The following is a 23,731-nucleotide window of genomic DNA, read 5'->3' on the forward strand; positions in this document are numbered from 1 at the left end:
GGGTGGTAATAATTGAAATTCATAGGTTTCATACTTTTCAGTTCTTAGTTTTGCTCTTTTACCCCAGCGTAGTCTTCAGAATATTGAGAGGACTCAGATTGGTGAGTTAGTTTTGAGTATCCTGCCTTTATCCTTAAAACAGGCTTTGAGAAAGTCATTTCACTTGCATTCTTGTAGGCACGTTCACCAGATCGATGCCGTGCTATTGTCTCACCCCGACCCCCTCCATCTCGGTGCCCTCCCGTACGCCGTCGGAAAGTTGGGTCTGAACTGTGCTATCTATGCAACCATTCCTGTTTATAAAATGGGACAGATGTTCATGTATGATCTTTATCAGGTAATTGGAGCAATTGAAAAATTTTTTAACACTCATGCAGTGATCATTTTTAACCTTTTACTTGTGTTATTCTTTTAGTCTCGACACAATACAGAAGATTTTACACTCTTTACATTAGATGATGTGGATGCAGCCTTTGATAAAATACAGCAGTTAAAATTCTCTCAGATTGTGAATTTGAAAGGTAAAAAATGTTTCCAGTTTTAAATAATTGGACTAATGGGATTTAACCTACTGAAAAGTACAAGGGGAATTTGTAGTAAAAATTGTAGGTACTATGCTGTGAAGAATACAAAATTAGCGTTTTTTGATAAGAACTCTGATCTTCCCCCACATCCTCTGGATTTTAAACTATTCCAGACGAAGTACTCACAAAATGTTCACAACTCGGGCCTTTTCCCGTTTCACTTGGAAAAGACTTATTTGGGTTTACTGTGTAGAATGCACAGAGGTGATGTGGGCAGGTCCTTCGAGGAGCTCACCATTTCATTAGATTGAGGAGATAAAGTAGCTCAGATGACTAAACATAGTGACTGAAGTAAATGAAGTGCTATCGCGGCACAGAGTAGAAAATGACTGAATTCTAGGACCAAGCATTAAAATGATTATTATTTAATTAGGTCAGGAAGGCATGTGTTAAGTATATATTCATCATCTACAGAGAATTGTATTAAAGATTTTCAGATGTGAACCCTGGCATTAAAAAAATGGTGCAACAGTGGAATCTCAATGAATGGTCTCATCAGTTTTGCTTGTACTTAGTTTTTCTGTAGGATAAATTCTTTACTGTAATGAGATTTGAATGGTCAGTTTAGAGGTTAGCAAAAATGGAAACACTTGATAAATGTGTGTGTAATATAAATATAAAAATTATTAATCCATACTAAGTAATTTAACAGTAAAAGTAATTTTAAGTCCAGTCTCTAGCCTCCTATTCAAAAGCACAAATATGTCTTCAAGCATACATCATAAAATGACACGAGTATGTGCCTCCATGAGGGAATGGAGTAGCTGGGGGACAGGAGAATAGACTTGCATTTCACTGTATGCCTTTTCACTTCTGAATTTTATGTCATCGTATGAAATACCTATTAAAAAATAGCTTACCAATAAATAACCTTTCTTTAGGGTTGTAAAAGAAATCTGAGTATTCTCATTATCTTGTTGACACAGGAAAAGGCCATGGCTTGTCCATCACACCTCTGCCAGCTGGTCACATGATCGGTGGAACAATATGGAAAATAGTCAAAGATGGAGAAGAAGAAATTGTGTATGCCGTTGACTTCAACCACAAGAGGGAGATGTAGGTATAGCAAGAGAAAAGCCAACGAAAATGCAATGGGTGTTACTTTGTACTTTGGAGGGAAAAGTTTAGACGAGAAATCTAGAGCAATTCAAAAGCACCAAATAGTGAATATTTTCAAAATTACGTAATTGTTTGCATTGTAAAGGAAAATCACGATATCAGAGATAAAAGATATATTTGAAATGTCCACGTTAGTATCCTCTCTAAAACAATATCTCCCTGGAGATGCTGCAAAGGAGATTAATTTTTGTACATCAAACTATATATGCACTGACCTGCTATTTAAAGGAAGTTTGTGATTTTGTTGTTTTTTTTGTTTTTTTCTCTGGTAAAGTCAGTATTACCATCTAATATAAATATATTTAAAGTCAGACTCCCTTTAAAAGGAGACACAATAGTTTAATGTTAAATACTTCAGTTTGTATGCACAGCATATTATATCGATTATATCTGAATGATGGTAAATCTGGAACTCTGGAAGATCTTAATTTTTTTTTAATTTACCAGATTTTCTTATCAGTGATCATGTATGTATACTTTTATAGTTAGAGGAAAGAAGAACCTTACAAAAGAAGTTCTTATTTTTTAGGTAAGATAAGCTATTGTTTATTTGAATTGATATAAAATATTTCTCTTCGTCAACTTTGTTACAGCCACTTAAATGGATGTTCCCTGGAAATGCTAAGCAGACCCTCCCTACTCATCACAGATTCATTTAATGCCACGTATGTGCAGCCGAGGAGAAAACAGAGAGACGAGCAACTTCTGAGTATGTGTTACATAAGGTCCTTTTTAAAGAGCTGTGGAAGTGCACGGTAGTATGAGTTACTGTTTATTCGGTTTTGGTTAACACTTTTCTTGTCATAAGAGATTGGCTAAGTCCATTATTTTTGAAAAAATATTATGCAGCTATATCCATATTTTGTACAAAAAGATGCTCTAATTGGTTTGAATTTAACTTTTATGGGATAGGCGAAAAGATTGGCTTCTCCCTGCCTCAGCACATAGCTACCTCTCCCTGGCACACACTGATAAATATCCAGGGAATGACAAAATATATAAAAATCTCACATAAATCTATTAGAAAAATATTTATACTTTAACAGAAAAGTGACTAAAGGAGATAAATGAGGGTGCCAATAGCTCACTGATTTTGGTGTTGAGTGTTTTACACTCTTATCTAGTAGCCTTGGTTCTAATGAGGTGCCTCTGTGTCACCTTTCATTGCTTCTGCTTTGTCTTGAGTGGCTTTACCTTCCGGTTTTTATAAGCTGCAGGGGATTTCAACAGGGAAAGTTGGATTCCACTTTTAAACATGTTTGAAACCACTGCCTTCGTCCAGCTACTAAAAAAGTTGTAACTCGTATACTATGTTACACTAACTTTAAGAAGGTTTTCAATTCTTGTTTTTGCTAGAGTTTGGTTTTACCAAATATTTTCAAGCAGACTTTCATCTAGAGCAAGGACATCTATTCAAATCTATTTATAAAGATACATTTGTTGGAAGAGAATATGGTCAATATTTTACAGACATACATACATTTAAAATAAGCATGTATTACAATAAAGTACTAGTGTGTATGTGCGTGTGTGTGTGTAAATTTGGGAGTTACAATGAAGTTTATCGGGTGAAGTTTATCGGGACAGGTGAAATGGAGTAAACTGGAAACCCCAGGTTGGTTGCATTTGTCCTACTCATTCAATTTTCCCAGTGTACTGTACAAATATCATTTTCTATGTGTACTATGGTTGGAAGGGTTGGAAACAAACCATTGATTTATAATTTTTCAATGAAAAAAATTGAGAGTTGATGGCATTGTTTTTCACTCCTAGAAAGATACATTCACCGAATAAAAAACATTTGCCATCATTTGAATGAAATTCTTTTGTTTTGTACCTGGCCCAATAATTGCTTATTTATAAATGACAGTTTTTATAGTAAAAACATGGGGATAAAGTTACTTTCAATTTTGTAGCAAAGTATTGTTATGTTCTATAGGGATTTTACATTCTTGTTTTCTAGCAAATGTCCTGGAAACACTTCGAGGTGATGGAAATGTATTAATAGCAGTGGACACCGCAGGCAGAGTTTTGGAACTTGCTCAACTCCTGGATCAGATTTGGAGAACGAAAGATGCAGGATTGGGTGTTTACTCATTGGCACTCCTGAATAATGTCAGTTACAATGTGGTGGAGTTTTCTAAGTCCCAGGTTTGTTTTCATGTTATTTGTAATAAAGGAGTTTGCTACAGAGCTTGGGCTTATGGAAACAATATGGGAATGTCCCTCTGGGTTTTATTTTTCTGTTGATGAGGTTGATGGTGATAGTGGTGATCATGATAATGACAATAGTAATAAAAGCTAATCATTAATCACTTAACTGTTCTTCGTGCTTTATGTGTATCATGTAATTTAATCCTTACATACCCTATGAAGTAGGTTCTTTTTCCCCCCATTTTATAGATTGGGCAAGTTGCTTCTCCTCTACACTTACTACCACAATCTGTAAAATGGAGACAAAAATAGAACCAACCTTATAGGATATAAATGTTAGAATTCATTTTTCTCGTCCTTGTGAATAAGCTCCTGTCCTTGAAATAGCAATCTCTGGAGTAAGATATTCATTTAGAACCTACACACGGCCTTCTTAATAGATTTAAGGTAACGTCTAAGTGAAACATAATGCAAAATTGGGTTTTTAGGGATGAACGCTGGGGTGGCAGGATCTAATGGGGAACAGAGGCAGAAAATAAGCTGCTTGTCAAAATAATACAAATTAAGCAACCAGTGGTGGGGAGCAAGACTTAAGATAGAACTTGACCTCTGGACTGTTGTAAAATACACTGAAGTTATAATATAGCATTTTCTAATTATTGTCATCTTTCCCCCTATATTAGGTAGAATGGATGAGTGATAAACTGATGAGATGTTTTGAAGACAAAAGAAATAACCCATTTCAGTTTCGCCACCTCTCTTTGTGTCATGGTCTTTCTGACTTGGCCCGAGTGCCTAGCCCGAAAGTGGTCCTTGCCAGCCAACCCGACTTGGAATGCGGATTTTCTAGGGATCTCTTTATTCAATGGTGTCAGGACCCCAAGAACTCAATCATTCTAACTTACAGAACCACTCCTGGGACTTTAGCACGTTTCCTAATTGATAATCCTTCTGAAAAAGTTACAGAAATAGAGGTAAGCACTTGCGTGTGAACTTTATCTTAACACTGTTTTGGGGATACAGTATGTGTGATGTATAAAAATCAGTGACCAAAAAGAAAACTCGAAACTTTTTCAGGATTTTTATCAGAATAACAGTGGAGAGCTTTTAATTGCACAAATGTCAGAACTCCTTAATTGGAAATTCTCATTTTTGAACCCTTCCATGGTACCCTCTAGAACCACACCCAGATGGTGTATACATTACACTGTCTTCTCAGTCTCTCTCCTTTCTGTAATTGGAATCCGGCTGTTTCCTACTGACACTCTTTTTCCTGTAGCCCTCCCAGGTAGATGCTCTTTTTTTCTCTTTCACGGTGCATGTGCTTTGGGTGGGGTAGGTGTTCTTGGTCTATATTGCAGCTTTGAAGCCATTTCTCTTCCCTCTGTATGTAGTTCATGCGTCAGACTTGACAATACGCTAACCCCTCCTTGTTCCTGACATTTACCCATCTCTTGGTCCTTCTCTGTCATTCAACAGTGACTTCGCACCCTGGTTCACAGCCTTCCTGCCCACTCGTCCTCTGGACTCCATTCTGGATGATGTTGGCTTTCATGTCTGTGCGGTTCCTTGGCCCTCTCCGTTTCTTGACTCTATTTCTTAGTGAATTTCTCCAGTCCGCCCCAGCATCCCTTCCCTCAGTTGTGCCCTCAACCTTGTGCTGATGGAACAGTGTCCACATCTCTGCCCCAGGCATTCCACTCGGGTCTGACAGCCGGCTTTCTCGATGGCTGCCATATGGCTCCAGCAGTGTCTCGCTCCCATTGGGACTTTGAGTTCACGACCCTCACCCCTTTTACTGTCCGTTGCCCTTCCAACTTTGAGTCCGTGGTCCATCATCATTTTGCAAACACCTTCAGCTCTCTTACCCCCCTTTCTGTTATTGTACTCAGCTAGCAAAGCCTTGACTTTAGTCAAACCGTTTGCTTAATTTGAGCCTATACCCAAGCAACGTTATGTTACTGGAGTTGAACACACTACTGTGTGGACAGGGTTTCCTTCACCTTCATGATCTCACATCTCACAAGGGCACCCAGTACTAGCACGCAGCCTTCTGTGTGCTGTTCCTGTTCGCACACTTCAGTAAGACAATTTCACATCTTGTTTCTTCTCAAAAATCCTACAACTCCATCTTAGTCGTCACCCATTGCACGTGACCTTGTTTCCAACTAAACTGAGAAGCGGGAGTCGTCAGACAGGAATTCCCTCATCTCCTCACCACTGACTGCCTGACCTGTTCCTGCATTTGCATTCTTTGCCTTGTCTCCTGTTACAGGAGCAAGACAATTAGTTAAATAGTCAAGATTCCAAAAGATCATTTTGCTGATAACCAATCCATCAAATCTACCAATTTTCCCGAAACTAGTATCATTAACTTAAAGTTTATAAAACTTGATACTGAGTGGGTTGATAATTGCCGGGGTTGTGCAAAGTTTTAGATGACTGCTTTTCATTTTGTCTTCATAGCAGCCATTTTAAGGAATGTTTAGTTTGTTAAAAGCTGAGTGAGTAGTAAGGGTTTGTTACTAACTGGACATAAGAAAAACAAATCTGATCCAGATTCACTATAAAAGCAGACTGTTGAAGAATGATTCAGAGCAAGCATACCAAAGTAAAATGCTGTCTTTGGGGCTATTTAATAGCTTAGAAAGCTGAAAGAACTCAGAAATACTTGAATACTTGAAATACTTTCATCAAATATGAAATACTATATGAGGCAATATTCATTACTAGAAATTCAATTAAGGCTGGTATGCCATGTGAGAAATTAATAAAACAGTATTAAAAGAGGTTTAAGTTTGAAAAAAAGGAAAATGACATTCGTAGCTGAAACTTGAAATGTTAGGTTTTGGGTTTTTTCATAGGGAGTACTTTACGCTCAGGATTCTTTCCCTTCCTACCTTGTTAGGGATATTTCTTCTGTAGTTATCCCTTTTCTATCCATTTTCTATCCCTTTTTCTCTACTTGGTCACATCCAAAACAATTTTTACTGTGTCTCCTCCTCTGCTCCCAAACTTGCCCTTCTTTGAGTCTTCCTTATCTCAGAGAACAGCAGCACGTTCCACCTATTCACTAAAGCCAAAAATACAGAAATTTAAAAATATCCTGAAGAAATTCCACCTGTGGACTGCAGCTTCAGCCCATGCCTGAGAGTTCCATTCTGCCCTTCCTGATGGCCTGGTTAGGGATTTCCAACTTGCCTAGCCAGCCCTCATAATCATTTAAGCCAATTCCTAACAATAAAACTTTTAATGTAAAAAAAAAAAAAATGTTCATTGAAGTGTAATATACACTGAAAAGTGTGCATGTTGTAAGCATACACTGTGATGACTTCACAAATTGAATCCGCTTCTCTACTCTAGCCTGTATCTAGATCAAGAAATAGAATACTAGCAGTACCCCAGGCGCCCCGTTTCTGATCTTCCCTGTCCCTTCCAAGGGACACAGAAGAGCAGAAACTTACTTCCAATTCCTTACTTTTCTCTCAACACCCATAATCTAGCCACGAGTCCTATTGGCTTAACCTCCAGATACAGACTGCCTACCTTTCTCCAGCTCCACTGCCATCATCCCGGCCAGCATCCTAGCCCGTCCTAAATGGTTTTGCCAGTAGTTTCCTGTGCAGTAGTTTCCTAACTGGTTTCTCTATTTTTACTTTTATACTCTCATAATCCTTTCTTCTCATAGCAGCCAAAGAGATCTCGGTCTTTCTCTGTCTCTCTCTCTCTCTTTATTGTGGTAAAAACCACATCACAAAGTTTACCATTTAACCATTTCTCAGGGTTTAGCGCAACAGTATTACCAGTGGGCACACTGTTGTACAGAAGCTCTTGAGCACTTTACATCGTGTGAAACTGAAACTCTAGGCCCATTGAACAACAGCTCCCAAAGGCGTCTTTTAAACATTCATTTCATGTCACTCCCTTGCTGAAACCCTCCACGGCTTCTTTCTGCTCTTTGAATGAAATCCACACTCCTTCCCCAGGCTTTGAAGACCCACATGATCTGATTTCTAACCACCTTTCTGACCTTCGCGCATTCCTCTCTCTCTATGCTCTGCATTGCTACACGGCATCAGAATCTTTGCACTAGGTGTTTTCTCCTGCCTGGCGTGTCCTTTCCCAGCTTTGCCCTTGGCTGGCGCCTTGTCATTCACGTCTCAGTTCAAAGGTCACCTGCTCAGGTCGGCCTTCTCTGACTACCAATCTAACTACGCAGCTGCCAACCCATCACCTTTAGTTGTTATTTTTCCTAGCACTCATTACCATCTGATATTTTTCTTGTTTGTTGTCTTGCTCTGCCCACTACCAACGAGAATACAAGTTTCATGAGAAAAGAGATCTTGTTTTCTTTTAAATCCCTAGCACACAGAGTACATTGAAGTTCCTCCAGCAGTGTGTTGGTCGGATTCAGGAATGACCGAATTAGTGAATATGTAGTAAACCAGATTTCTGATCATATTAGACAAGACTACTATGTATGATGTTTTTTTCATGTACATGTATTGCTCTCCTGAGTCAAGTCTTAGACTCATTTAGAAAGAGCAAGGATAGTAAATGAATAAGGCTTAATAAATTGGAATAGATTTGATTAGGAAAAGGAATAACTTGGAGGTAATACAGTGAAGGAGTAGGAAAAAAATATCTTAGGGTTGATTATGCTAGAAATCTGTTTCTGAATATAGCCATTAATTTCAGATATCTTAAATGAAAAATAATTTATTACAGCAACAGGCGTAAACTAAATTATGTGGTAAATGTTCTGGTAAAATGTATTTTGGGGGAAGACAGGCATCTGTTTCAGTTCCCAGTAGTGTATCATAAAGCAAAATAATGCCCCTTTCTAAACGAAACTTATTTTCAAGGAAGCGACTAGGCATATGTGGGATGCCCAATAGAAATGTATCTCACTCCTTCCTCCTATACTGTAGAATCACTTGATTTGGGCTTAATTTTTTTGTTATTTTTTATTTTGAAATGATTTCAAAGTTAACAGAACAGTTATAAAAATAGTATACCCAGATTCCCCAACTGTCAACATTTTACTGGATTTGCCTTATCACTTCTGTTATATACACATAGACACAATATTAGTTTTTTTGGAACTATTTGAAACTGCGGATATACCACCCTCTCAACACAGGGGTGTCCATTACCTAAACACAAGGACGCTCCCCTGCAAAACCGTAGTAATCCATTGAATTAAGGAACTAAGCATTGATATCGTGCTACCAATTCATCCACTGACCCCGCTCACCTTTTGCTAACTGCTGCCCCAACACCGTCCTTTCTGGTTACCCTTTCCTTTTGTGTTCGGGATCCCATCCAGGGTTATACATTGCATTTAGTTTTCATGACTGTTGACATTTTTGAAGCATGTATGACCTCAGTTTTTTTCTATTCACATACAATATCTATATGCTTCTTTAAAAAAGAAATTGGACCAAATTATCCACATACTCTGAAACTAGCTGTTTTCATTTGAATCTTGAACAGTGTAAGTAGATACAAATTTACCTTACATATTACTTGGTATATTATAAACATTCAAATGTTTTTGAATAAATGAGTTCTTTTTAATAATGTTATAATAATACCTTGTATATATGTATTGTCGTTATTTAATACAGTGGTTCTCAAAAATATGGTGTGGGGGTCCCGGGGTGTCCCTGAGACCCTTTCAGTTAGTCCACAAGGTCAAAATTATTTTTCATAATAATATTAAGGTATTGTTTGTCTTTTCACTGTTCTACATGTATTATACTGATGAGTAAAAGCAATGGTAGGTAAAGGGCTGGTACCTTAGCATAAATCAAGGCAGTGGCACAAACTGTACTAGTGGTCACTGCATTTTTCATTTCCACACATTTGTTTAAAAAAAGTCAGTTTCACTTATGAATGTCCTTGATGAAGCAGTAAAAGTTATTAATTTTGCTAAATTCTTCAGTAAAAGATTTCTTTAGTAATCTGGGTAACGATGGGAAGTATGTATAAAGCACTTGTGTTGCATACTAAAGTATAGTGGTTGTCTTGAAGAAAACCACTTGTATAATTGTTTGAGCTGTGAGTTGAACTAGCCACTTTTTCCTCGGAACACCATTTTTACTTTAAATAATGACAATGATTATTCAGACTTGGATAATTAGCAGATATTTTCTCAAAAATGAATAAATTGAGCTGGTCACCTTAAGGAAAATGATTGATAGCATTTATTGTTTAAATTTGATAAAGTTCAAACTTTCAAGTGAAAATTAGAATTTTAGAAGACTTACACCGATCACTGTGAAATTGACAGCTTAAACGTAAAAGATTTTTCTGATGAGATTGGTGGTGATATTTGCAAATGGGATTTTTTCAAATATTGTCAACATTTGTAAGATCTATGTAACTTGGTGATCTAATATTTTCCACATAACCAATGCATGATGTTACAAAATTATGCATGAATAAAAGATCCATTCAAAGTGCAAAATAAATCAGTAAATTTTCATATAACAGAGTATGAAAAGTTATTGGTATGGTTTCAGATTCTACATTACAACTAACCTTTAAGAAACTACCACTTTTTGAGTTTTAATGTAATATGAAGAAGAATATTCATAAAAAGAATTATTCTTCAGAAAAATATTCATATTTAAATATTTTTCCTTTTCTAATTATACATCGGTTTGAGGCTGGATTTTCTTTATATACTTTAACAAAACCACCATATTACAAAAGATTGAATGCAGAAGCAGATGTGGGAATCTAGCTGTCTGCTGTTGAGCTAGACATTTAAACAGATTTGCAAAAATGTAAAATAATATATTTCCTGCCAATTTTTGTTTGCTCTGGAAAATACAATTATCTTTTGTAAAAATATGATATTGTTATTAACCTGTAGTGGTTTTATTCTTTTTTAATGAACAGATTGATATTTAAAAAATTTTTCAGTTTTAATTTCTAATGTGGTAAATATTGACAAATATAACCTACAAAAAACAAGAAGCCCTGTACACCTAAATTAATAAAATGTTACATGTCAATTATGTTTTATTTTAAAAATATTAAAAGCAAAAGCTTTTGGGGGTTTGCAGTCATTTTTAAGAGTCCAAGGCAATCCCGATATCAAAAAATTTGAGAACTACTGATTTAACCATTCTGTGTTGATGGATTTTTAAAGTTGTGTAGAGTTTTTTTTTATCAGAGATGTTGTTTCAGTGTATTTTTTTTCACGTTTGTGTGATTGTTTCAGCAGGATAAATTTGTACAAATAGAAATGCTGTGTTAAATGACAAGCGCATTTTTACTCTCAGATGTTGGCAAATCGCCTTCTAACACAGTTGTGCTAATTTTCCCATAGACAGTGTATGAAGGTACCCTTTTTCCCATATAGTAGTTAGCGTTGCCAATCTCACAGATTAAAAACTGGCATTGCATTTTTAAAATTTTGCATTTTTCAAAAATCATTAATGATATGAAGCATGTCTTCGTGGTTATTAGTTATTTGTTTTTATTTTGTAAAGTACTTTTATATATTTATATATTATATATACACACACACATACACAGAGGGTGACAAAAAAATGTAAACGCATTTTAAGAAAGGAAAAAACTGTATTAAAATTACACTGATGGTAACCACTTTGAGCACCTCTTGTAATTGCAGAAGTCAAACGTGACTTGTATTTATCTTTTATTATGGGTATATATTGAGTATTACAATTTTAATACAGTTTTTTCCTTTCTTAAAATGTGTATACGTTTTTTTTTTTGCACCCTCTGTGTGTGTGTGTGTGTGTGTGTGTGTGTGTGTGTGTGTGTAGTCCTTTTTGGTGTGTTGATCATCTTTTTCTTAACTGATTTAGAAGAGGTCTTAGGAAAAAGTAGTTTCTGATAATCATATAGGGCTGCAAATAATCTTTTCAGTTTCTTTTAATTTTAAAAGATTTAAAATGTCAAAGCAATTTTTTTTTCATGTTGCCATATTTATTTATCTTTTTCTGTATGGCTTTTGGGTTTTATGTCATGTGTAGGCCTCATCTACCAAATTATAAAAATATTTATCAGTATTTTCTTTTTCTGATTGGTGGTTTTTTTAACCAGTTTGGTTTATATTAAACCCGTCCTAGAAATGTGACAGATCAATTTTAGTATTAATCTAAGTAGGATCGGTAAGTGCACGTAATGGAAATTTGAATAATTTCAGAGGAAAATTTAAAGATGATGAATCAATTCAGAGATGTGATGTATGTCACACCCCACTGCCGTAAAGCCGCTAATATTGATATTTCCTTTCGTCTGCTGTTTCTCTTTAGTTGAGGAAACGTGTGAAGCTTGAAGGGAAAGAACTTGAAGAATACTTGGAAAAAGAGAAATTAAAGAAAGAAGCTGCTAAAAAACTTGAGCAGTCAAAAGAGTAAGTTATTTTCAGACAGATTATTAATTTATATATGCAATTTGAGTAGAACTGATTTCTAAGACAAAAACGTTTAACTGAAAATATTTAACTTGTCTTTTAACTTAATTGCTTTCATTATACTTACAAATGATGCCTGAATACCAAATTCTTTCAGTGCTAATATTAACAAGTATTTATTAACTGGCAGTTAATAGTATATCTTACAAAATACCAACCCATTAATATTGCTAATTATTTCATACTTCAATTAGTATTCAGTATTCAAAAGTAATTTTATAACATTAATTCTAAATCTTTTGGGGACTCTGTGACCTTTATCTGTCCCCAAATTATCCCAGGACCGATATAGATTCCAGTGATGAGAGTGATGCTGAGGAAGATATTGATCAGCCATCGGCTCATAAGACAAAGCACGACCTGATGATGAAAGGTGAAGGCAGTCGTAAAGGAAGTTTCTTCAAACAGGCTAAAAAGTCCTATCCTATGTTTCCTGCCCCAGAAGAAAGAATTAAATGGGATGAATATGGAGAAATTATCAAGTATGTGAACATAACGAGCTTTTCTTTCTTACAGATTAGAGGTATTAACGGTGTTATCATTTGAGCTTGGTGCATTTGGTCTTTCTGGTCATCATGGACTTTGTTAGTTTCTGAGGCCCTCGACTTGAAAGATGTAGGAGACTTGTAGTTTGAAACGTAAAACTTGACAGGTTAAGGAACATCTAGCAAATTAATGTTAAAGGAAAGCTGGTAGTTGTATTAGTATGTGAAAGGTTTAAAAGGATGATCAGGATGTTTTTTCCCACTTAAAAAGAAATAAGCGATGTGCATTGGAGAGAGATGTAGAGTAGGAAGAACTTTGATGGGTGGTTAAGTTTGGGAAACGGGTTACAAGAGTAATACGAGATAGCATGGATAGAACCATGGAAAAAACTATAAAATCTATACCCACTTTAGTAAAACAGCTGAAATCACATGTTCTAATCTCAAATTCTAAAACATCACTACCCTGTATAAAGATCTTGAGGGTTCCTGCCTCTTTTAGGTAAATGTCAAATGCCTTAGCATAGCACATGGTGTCTTTCACGACCTGGTTTCTCCCTACTTCTCTGTTATGTTTCTGTATACTTCTGTTATGTCAGTGTGCGTTCTTCTCTCTGGTGGTACCAGCCTTCTCAGTTTCTTCCTGCTCAGCTTTTTCATGTTATGCCTTTGCCTATGCTTTTCCTTCTGCCTGGTTCCACCTCCCCACCCCAGGTGGGAATCCGGCCTCACAAACTACTGGAAACTTGTCCTGTTTCTTCTTGCTACCCCAGCAGTCAGGTCCCTCTGTTGTACTTTCTTTGTGCTTTCATCATGCTAGCTTGAGCAAATAGTGGACTTAGGTCACTCTTGGATTTAATTAGGAAAATTCCACTCTCTACTTGGCCCTCTAAAATTGTAGAGAGGAAAAATAACAATCTAAAAGCATTGATGAGTTTGCTTACCATTCCACTTAATTAGTGGCCAATCTGTTTAGCATATATGTACAGTGCTCTTTAGTTTCAATGTCGTTATCTGAAAAATGGGGTAAGAATTAAATGAGGTTGTGTTTTTAAAGCACTTAGCATAGAACCTGACTCATAGTAATTGCACTTTAAGTGGTTGCTACTGCTTCTGCTATTATGTGGATTACAGTTGGAGATATTGGACTCCAGGGACTAAGCTGCTGCTTCAACAATCTGGGTGTTGGGTAACAGAGGCTGGGATTCTCAGAGAGGCGTGTGAGTGGATTTGGGGTGCAGCATAGGCCATTAGAGGAGGTTAGAGAAAGCAAAGTTTTTAAATTTGTTTTTTAATTTTAACATACAACTCTCTCTGATATTATAAGTAAAAATGGGAAGATAGATGTGTTAATAGTTTGTTGAAATAAAGATTAAGGCTTTGAGGTAGCTAATGGTTTTGTATCTCAGTCTTGGTAATGTGCAAATGGAGAGTTATCTGCTTTCTTTGGGCAGGTATGGAATAACTGGGGGTCTTAAGGAAATCAAAGGAGGCCTGAGATTTGTAAGAATTGGGAGTTGGCAAAGCAAACCACAGAAACTGAGAAAAAGAATTGTTGAAACAAATGCAGGGCCAGGTTATAATAGATCTTATAATAGATCATAAGACCTTCTAATGATGTGTCTGGGCCCTTTCACTGGCCCGCAGGATGTGGTTAAAGAGCTACCTGACTGTCATGAAGGGCATATATGCCGTCATCTGTCATTGATACAATGAAGTTGCATTCGCTTTGGATCAAATGTGTATTTAAATCTTGAGATAGGTAAGGGGTCTACAAATTAGGCAATCTACTAGTTCTACATAATATTAGCTTGCTTGTTACTGCTTATAATCCGAGACTTATTATTTAGACCAGAGGATTTCTTAGTGCCAGAACTTCAAGCCACTGAAGAAGAAAAAAGCAAATTAGAATCTGGCTTGACAAACGGAGATGAGCCCATGGATCAGGATTTATCTGATGTGCCCACGAAGTGCATTTCCATGACCGAGTCTATTGAAATAAAGTAAGTGCTTTCATTGCGTTTTCAATATACATGAAATTTCAAGTACTTGAATTACATAATTTAAATTGTTTCAAATGTGAAATTTCTGAATATCCTCTAGTGAGTTTGTCCTTTTAAAATTTAATTTCTTCCACGTAAAGACTTATGAAGTATGGTGGGATTTTCTCTTCATTAATACTGTTTGAATGCCAAAGTAATTGAACTGGCGGTGAGGAGAGGGTTAAACATTATATTGTACACTTACATGAAGAAACGTGCTTTTTGGCCTTTTCAGTATGTCTAGTAGCAGGAGATGTTACACAATTCACAAGTTTAATTTTCCTAAGTGCTTGCTTCATAAAATATACTCCTTGATTTAGCCACCTCTACTGGCTTATATCTTAAAAATACTATTTTGATCTGAAGTAGTTAAGAAACCTTTTTTTCCTTTTCTACTTGGTATGGTTAATAACATTAGTAAATCATCATTTTGGAATTTTTCAAAACTATTTGTCTAGTGATATCACTTAGTATATATTCTTGGCTATAGCTAAGGTCTAAATAATGCGTATTAACAGTATCACAAAATTCTCTCCAGAAGGGCTGCACCAGTTTATATTTCACTAGCAGAGCCAGGAGGCTTCCTTCGTCTCTGTTTTCTCACCAACATTTGATGTTATCTAGTAAACTCTTTAATGTTTTCTAGTCCAATCAGTGTAAAATAATGTATCGGTATTGTTTAAATTTGTTTTACTGTGATTCTTATTGAGTTTGATTATCTCTTCAAATGCTGGTTACCGTCTTTGTTGGTTGTTCTGTAAAGTCTATGTGTATGTCCTTCGAGCAGTTTTCTCTAGGGATTGCTGCCTTTTTGTTAGATTTTATTTGCACAGGTTCACTGGATATATATTCTGGGTATTATCTGGTTGGTTTTAGACAATGCAAATAAATGTCGTCTCCCATTGTGTTATAAGAGTTGCTCATCGTCTACTTCATTTATGAAAATCTTTAATTTTGATGTGATGAAATAAAATATTTCCCATTATGTTTCTTGGGTTCAGAAAAGTAAGCTTGAATAATCACGTCTATTACAGAGCTAGGGTTACTTACATAGACTATGAAGGACGCTCCGATGGGGATTCCATTAAAAAGATCATTAATCAGATGAAACCACGACAGTTGATCATTGTCCACGGGCCACCAGAGGCCAGTCAGGATCTTGCAGAGTGCTGCCGCGCTTTTGGCGGGAAAGATATTAAAGTGTACATGCCAAAGCTCCATGAAACCGTGGATGCCACTAGTGAGACTCACATCTACCAGGTAAATATGGGGGCATCTGAGCCACACAGAAGTAAGTGCTTTCTGTCGCAGATAGGGACACATCCATTAGGAATGCAGTGGTGAGACAGACGTGGTCCCCTGCCCTAGCAGATCTTATAGTCTGTGGGGCTTATACAGGGAAATAGTATTTATCACACTGTTACACCTCTGATAGAGAAAGTACAGGATGCTACGAGAGTATAGAGGAAGACCCCAGCCCAAATTTGGAGGTTTCAAAAAGATTTCCCGGAGGAAGTGATGATAACTAAGCTGAATCCTACAGGATATTCAGCTGGGTTGTCAGGGTTGTGTGTAGAATAGGAAAGAGCGAGGAAGGCAGAGGAAACAGCATTTGCAAAAGCAATCAGGTGAGGGAAGGGTGAGTGTTCAAGAATTCTAAGGTTTTATAAAAATTCACAGATGTCAGGGTTCTCCTATTTGAATAAAAAATGGAGGTAGGCACAGAAAACAGGAATAGAGGAGAGATTGATCACCTCTTATTTGTCATTGAGAGATGGTGTCAGTTAAGGCAGAAGTGTTGTCTGTATTTGTTTGGGAAAAATGGATTAGGATTTGGGCAGAAAAGTCATTCTGGGCAGAGCAAAGGAAAGAGCGTTCCAAGAATATGAAGGTGTGAAACTACATGGTGTATTTAGAAAACTATAAGGAACTCAGTGCTCCTCAAGTAGCATCAGGTATTAGAGAGGGAAACTTCTCAGTGGTTTTCAACCTCAACTGCACGTGCGCATGATCTGGGGAGCGTCAGGGAGTCAGGTGTCAGTGCTCTGGTCATCTCACTAGTTATATATATGGGAACCACTGGAGGTGGGGCCCGGGCAGTGATACATTTTTTTTTTTCAAATTGCCATGTTACCCCAGTGTGCAGGCAGGGGTAAGAACCTTCACTTTGGAAAGGAGACAGCGGCCCAGTGATCTTACAGGCCGTTAGGTCATTACCAGTCATGATGAAGATCAGATGAGTGAAGGAGTTTCAAATTTTAATATGTGCATATTACCAGAGTTAGAAAATGATACTAATGGGTTATATTAGTTAATTTATACTCTGTGGGTTTTCTTTCTCTTTCTCCGCTTTGCATCTCTAGGTGAGATTAAAAGACTCACTTGTTAGCTCCCTTCAGTTCTGTAAGGCAAAAGATGCGGAATTAGCTTGGATAGATGGTGTCTTAGACATGAGAGTTTCCAAAGTGGACACAGGAGTTATTTTAGAAGAAGGAGAACTAAAGGATGATGGAGAAGACTCAGAAATGCAAGTGGACGCCCCTTCAGATTCTAGCGTGATAGCACAACAGAAGGCCATGAAAAGTCTGTTTGGAGATGATGAGAAAGAAACAGGTGAAGAGAGTGAGATCATTCCTACTTTGGAACCCTTGCCGCCGAATGAGGTAAGAAAGCGTGTGCTGCTTCTCTCTTTTCCTCAATTTGTCATCCTTTGAATTTTCCTTTTACGTTTTTAACCATTTCAAATATGTGTCACATGTAGACTGATGTTGGAGTTTTTAAAAAGATTACTCAAAGTTATGTTTCTGTGTGTGCGTGTGTATCCTGTACGGCTAGGGAATAACAACTTAAAGGAAACCTTAGGAGATCTTCTTATAAGATACATAATTGTTTCATTGTGTTTTTTTGTATGATTTTTTAATTGACTTGTTTTTTCAGTATGGATTTTTAAATATTAAGTTTGATGATTGTGAGGATCACCTGCTTGCTTCTAATCGGGAGATTTATCGTTTTCTAAGTATGTCATACTGCTGCGCTCCAGTTTGTGTTTGCTGTCAATTCAGTTCAAATCACCTATGGTTAGAAATCTTTTAAGTATAGATATAATTCTAGTCTAGTACTGGCATGTTCTCAAGAGCCATCTACTTAATTAGCAAGGGTTTTAGGTCATTAATGTATAACAATATTAAAACTATAAGAGTCCCATATGTAGGTCAAGTGTAGACCTTCCAGGCAATAAGACTAGAGAGACAGCCTCTGTCATTGGATTCCCTTCTAGTACTACTCCTGGAATTGGGAGGAGGAGTTAGAATCTTTTTCTCTCTGTACTAAGGCCAGCAGTCTTCAAAGCAATTTCAGAGTAGCAGCATTTGTTTGAACCACTTGCCTCTCCGATTCTAAAACCCATAGCATCCACTGCATTTGCTCGGAGGGAGGAGGGAAAGCAGAGTGGGATCAGGAGAAAATTATCCTCTGAACTAAGCAAAGGACTAGGATCTGAACCAAAAAAAATTTTTGGTTCAGCTCTGCCTACTGGCACTCTAGTTGACCCGTTAGGCAGGTGGGTGATTGAAGAGCATAGCATTGCCAAATGCCTCTCTCTTATTATGAGGCATGACTAATAAAATTGATTGTGAAACATTCAGAGATGTGAAGGGCTTTTTAATGTTAAATAATGAGGTAAAATTCGGAACAAGTTGGAATGTGATTTACAGTCTTGAAATGATCTGTCAAAGGACTTCAGGGAATAATAGAAAATGTCTTAAACATCATGTGTTACTTCACTTGATTCAGTACAACTACGTGCCTGGTATTCTATTTGAAGTTATTCTTTCCCTTTTAACCTTATCTAAGGTTCCTGGACATCAGTCAGTTTTTATGAACGAACCAAGACTATCAGACTTCAAACAAGTTCTTTTACGGGAGGGGATTCAAGCCGAATTTGTAGGAGGTGTACTTGTTTGCAACAATCAAGTAGCTGTCCGAAGAGTAAGTATGTTCACTAAGAGTTGAACTGAACAAATGCTTCTGAGGTTGTGTCATTTTGAATTCTGTAGTTCTTGATTGGTAATTTCACAGAACTGGAAATCAGTAATTATATTCATAATGATGACCTTGAAGACTTATAAAAGTGACTCAAAGACGTGATATATAATTTTATTGTAAATTTGTATTTGAATTCTCTGACATTTATATGTCTATGTAAAATTCATGACTTGAACGTTATATCCACATTCCATGAATCAGAACAACCCATTCCCTGACCTATCCTAAAGTAATCTAGTTAATAGATTTTGGTTATTATGTCTGCATATTAATCGATAGAAAATGTACTAAAGAACTTTTTTGTTTTACTTGGTTTCTAGACAGAAACTGGACGCATTGGATTAGAAGGCTGCCTTTGTCAAGATTTTTATAGGATAAGAGACCTTTTATATGAACAGTATGCCATTGTATAAAGGACATGATGTCAAGAACTATCTGTTCGACCTTTCTAAGAAAAAAAGGATTCTTGTTCTAAACTTTTGCGCTTTTTTTTTTTTTTTTTTTTTTTGGGTAATATATAAAAAGAATCTGCCAGAAAAACTTAACACGCATTAGATTTTTAAAAATGTAAATAGAGACCCTTTTGTTAATGCTTACGTGAGCATTCTACCTTTTGGCTTTGAGTGATAGAGATCCTAACACATGTGCAGGCCTGAGAGTGGACTGATTGGTTTCCTTTACAGACCCCTTATTCTAGAAGGGCTTTTTACTTGAATAAAACAATGCAACTTAGCAAACCAGTTCCTGGCCTTAGAGAAACATATTTGCATGCGTTCTTGCAAACTGTTTCTTACATTTTCTGGAATGCAAAGTGAGAATTATTTAGAAACGATGTGCTATTAGAAAAAAACTGATCAAAGCTTTTTCTTCTTTTGAATTCTAATATGCAGTTGTGTTCACATGGAGCATTTTACCCCCGGCCTGGATTGCCCAGTGTTGATGCACTCTAGTGCGAGCTTGTACACATTTGGTTCAGAAATCAATTTTTATTTCTCCCATCTCTTGTTTTATTAAGATTTTGTTGTTCAGTGTGAATTAGAACACCATCGTTTGAATACACATATTATAATTCAAAAGAACTCCCTGGTGTGTTGTAGTCTTAAGAGTTCTGCATACATTTTAGACACATCTTAACTGTCAGCTAGGTTACTGTATTAAAAACTGTTTAGTGCTCTGTTTTCAAGGAAATAAATGTTGACCCTCACATTTTTATAAGGTAAGAGTATAATCTAATTAAAAGGTGTGAATGTTTTCATCTCTTAGGCTTGCTCTCTCCTGAGGTAGCCCAAGCAGTGGTAGGGATTTATACACATTACTACAGAAATAATACTGAGGTTGGTTGGATCAGGTCATCCTTTCTGTAGTCATATCTTTCTTAGGGCTGGCAGCCCTGATATTGTGTAAACCACTTGTATGTAAGAGTAAAAACTGAATATATGCAATTTTCATTGATCTTAAAAATGAAAATCATGTCACCCTATTGTAATCTGTTGATACTTTTTAAAAATGTAGCTTAATTATGGCAGACTTTGATGTTTATTTCTTAAGTATTTAAGCCCTCCTCTTTACACTTAGCGCTTTTAGAAGGATCAGACTTCCTATGTAACTTCTATGGAACTATGTGTATACAGTACAACCCAGTGATATCAGACTAGAATTAATATTTCATTCTATTTCAAATGCTTACAAAGCTTTTCTTGTGGATTATAGCGCTAATGCAAAGTTTACAGTCTTCTGATACTGAAAACCAGATATACAATGTTATACAAAACATACAAAAGTTACAGAAGATGGAGATACAGAGTATGTTTTCTTTGCAGAGCTCTGGAAAAAATTCACTTAAACTCTTATTACTGAATAGCGTAAGCCTAAAATTCTATTTATTTTCCAGGGAGAAGAAAGTCTGCATTTGTTTCATGGCTTAAAGCATTTGGTTATACTTATTACACTGCAATACTGATAATGAAAAATTGTTTTCTGCCTAGCCTTTTTATTGTCCTATGAACAGGAATTAAATTTTAAAGTACTGCTCGAAGATGGTTGTGCTAATATCATTGCAGGAGTAATACTTTTACCTGTTCTAGATGACAATATTACTAAGATTTCTAAAATGAAGGTATTTGTTTAGCCTCAGCTACTTAAGAAAAATAAAAATTTTAAAAAGAACTATGAGATAAATCATGAACTCAGAGGAACTTCCATATCTTTACTGTTTAGAAGCAAAATAAATACAAGTGGACCATCAGCTGATCTCTATAAATAAGTAGGTTAAAAATAAACTTTCTTTTGTATTTATTGTAGTGGGATTATAAATGTCAAATATCATAGCAAACTTTTCTATATTTTTATGAATGAGTAGGTGTTCTGAGACAGAAGTGAGGAAATCGATTTTCTAAGGGCCATTTGCCTTTTTTTTAAAAAAATTGAGATACAATTTGCATACCGTAAAATTCACTCTTTTAAAATGTACAATTCATTGGGTTTTAGTATATTTACAGAGTGTGCAACCATCACCACTATCTAATTCCAGAACACTTTCATCACCTCGAAAAGAAACTTCATGCCCATTAGCAGTCACTTCCCATTCTCCCTTTTCCCCAGTACCAGGCAATCAATTCATCTATTCTCTGTCTCTATGAATTTGCCTGTTAGGGATATTTCAGAAAAATTGAATCATGTAATATGTGGCCTTCTGTGTCTGACTTTGTTCACTTAGCATAATATTTTCAAGATTCATCAATGTGGTAGCAAGTATTGGTATCCTTTTTATGGCTGAATAATATTCTGTTGTATTGATAGACACATTTTGTTTTTCCATTCAGCAGTTGATGGACATTTGAGTGGTTTCCACTTTTTGGCTATTATGAACAATGCTGCTGTGACACTGTGCACAAATTTTTTGTATGGACATATGTTTTAAGTTTTCTTGGGTATATGTATAAGAGTAGAATTGCTGGATCATATGGCAACTCTTTTGAGAAACTGCCAGACTGTTTTCCAAAGTGGCTGCACCATTTTACATTCCCCACCAGCAATGTATAAGGGTTCCATTTTTTCCATGTCCTGAGCAACACCTGTCACTCACCATCTTTTTAATTTTAGCAATTTTCATGTATGTGAAGAAGTATCTCATCGTTTTGATTTCCATTTCCCTAATGATTAATGATGTTGAGTATCTTTTCTGTACTTATTGGCCATTTGTGTATCTTCTTTGGAGAAATGTCTGTTCAAATCCTTTGCCTATTTTTAAATTGGGTTCTTTATCTTTTTTTGAATTGTAAGAATTTTTTGTATAGTCTGGGTGCTAAATCTTTATCAGATATATGATTTGCAAATGTTTTCTCCCATTCTGTGTGTTTGTCCACTTTCTTGATAGTATCCTTTGAAGCACAAAGGTTTTTTATTTTGATTAAGTCTAATTTATCTTTTTTTTTTTCCTTCTTTGGTTTCATATGCTATTGGTGTCATATCTTAGAAACTATTGCTTCATCGAAGGTCACAAAGATTTATGTCTGTTTTTTTCCTATGAGTTTTAGCTCCTATATTTAAGTCTTTGATCCATTTTGAGTTAATTTTTATATATGGTATGAGGTAGGGATCCAATGTGATTCTTTTGTATGTGGATATCCAGTTGTTCCAGCATCATTTATTGAAGAGTATGTCTTCATCAACTTTACTTGCCACCTTTGTTGCAAATCAGTTGCCCATAAATGGATGAATTTGTTCTTGGACTCTAAATTCTATTTCAGTGATCTATATATCCTTATATCAGTACCACATTGTCTTGATTACTGTAGCCTTATATTAAGTTTTGAAATTGGCATGTGTGTGTCCTCCAACTTTGTTCTCTTTCAAGATTGTTTTGGCTATTCTGGTGTCCTTGCATTTCCATATGAATTTTCAATCCGCTTACAAATTTCTGCAAAACAAAACCATGGTGGAGGGGAAAGTGGTTGAAATTTATAGCGTAAACATCTTAGAATGTTTTGGCTGAGAGGGAATATCAAGTTTGTCTAGTTCAACACACTTATTTTAGTACTGAATGAATGGGACTATAGAAGGGAAAGGATTTGCTTGAGAGCCAAATAGTCGGTCAGAGACAGAGATGGAATGGGAACCGGCCTCACAGAGTCCAATACTAAATGAATGAGTCTAGGCTCCTTATAGAATCCAGTCATTCAATACTAAACTAAGTATGTTGAACTACATGAATTCTGCAGTCCCTCAGCCATAACATTCTGAGATTTGAAGCTACAGATTTCAACTTTTTTCTGCACTGTTGTGCTGTTTCAGTTCCTTAGCTTCCATTCACTTTGCTTAGGAATGAGGTTCAGTTTTTCTCCTCTGAGAATGGTACCTGGCAAACTGTTACTTAGGACAATAGCATGTGGAGAGAGATTGATTTCTGTTTTATGTCATGTCCAGTAACGGTGGCGGGGAGAAAGGGTAAGTGTGACCTTCTGTACTTTTCTTTGGTTGTAAGTTTCTAGAGTTGTATCACAAGGTTATTATTTTCCTTTAAATAAATATTGATGAACTGATTACCACTTAAGTCAAAGGATGTAAGTGGTGGTTAGTAATTCAGTGGTTGAGAGGGTGATTATTTGTTTGCTTTGGTGGTGGTGGTTCCGTTTCGCCCCCAATCCCCCCTTTTTATTCAGCCATTTGATAGAATGACATATATAAGTGAGGAGGCAACAGGAACTAGAGAAGGAAGCTTCAGATCTGCCTACCTGGGCCGGGATCAGGGAATGGTTTCCTTCCCCCTCCTGCTTGTCTCTCACTTTAACCATCTCAGCTGTGTTTATGAGAAAATACCAAAAATTACTGAAATGAATTTAAAAC

General features: G+C 36.3%; 1 protein-coding gene across 2 annotated transcripts in view; it reads left to right on the top strand.

The window, feature by feature from the left end:
- Positions 1–23,438, top strand: part of CPSF2 (cleavage and polyadenylation specific factor 2) — a 35,929-nt gene extending 12,491 nt beyond the window's left edge. The window contains exons 5-17 of one of the 2 annotated variants that reach the window (XM_074327026.2): positions 178–337; positions 416–521; positions 1,511–1,640; positions 2,297–2,412; positions 3,667–3,854; positions 4,541–4,831; positions 12,155–12,255; positions 12,597–12,797; positions 14,651–14,803; positions 15,877–16,102; positions 17,206–17,505; positions 18,695–18,829; positions 19,207–23,438. In XM_074327026.2, the coding sequence (XP_074183127.1) occupies positions 178–337; positions 416–521; positions 1,511–1,640; positions 2,297–2,412; positions 3,667–3,854; positions 4,541–4,831; positions 12,155–12,255; positions 12,597–12,797; positions 14,651–14,803; positions 15,877–16,102; positions 17,206–17,505; positions 18,695–18,829; positions 19,207–19,299 (2,200 nt within the window). In that variant the 3' untranslated portion in view covers positions 19,300–23,438. The remainder of the gene's footprint in view (positions 1–177; positions 338–415; positions 522–1,510; positions 1,641–2,296; positions 2,413–3,666; positions 3,855–4,540; positions 4,832–12,154; positions 12,256–12,596; positions 12,798–14,650; positions 14,804–15,876; positions 16,103–17,205; positions 17,506–18,694; positions 18,830–19,206) is intronic. The other variant, XM_019745310.3, reaches the window with a different exon arrangement.
- Positions 23,439–23,731: the final 293 nt, after the last annotated feature.

Source organism: Rhinolophus sinicus, chromosome 3 (assembly GCF_057876585.1).
Source record: "Rhinolophus sinicus isolate RSI-liver-muscle chromosome 3, RSI-T2T, whole genome shotgun sequence".
Classification (NCBI taxonomy): Eukaryota; Metazoa; Chordata; class Mammalia; order Chiroptera; family Rhinolophidae; genus Rhinolophus; species Rhinolophus sinicus.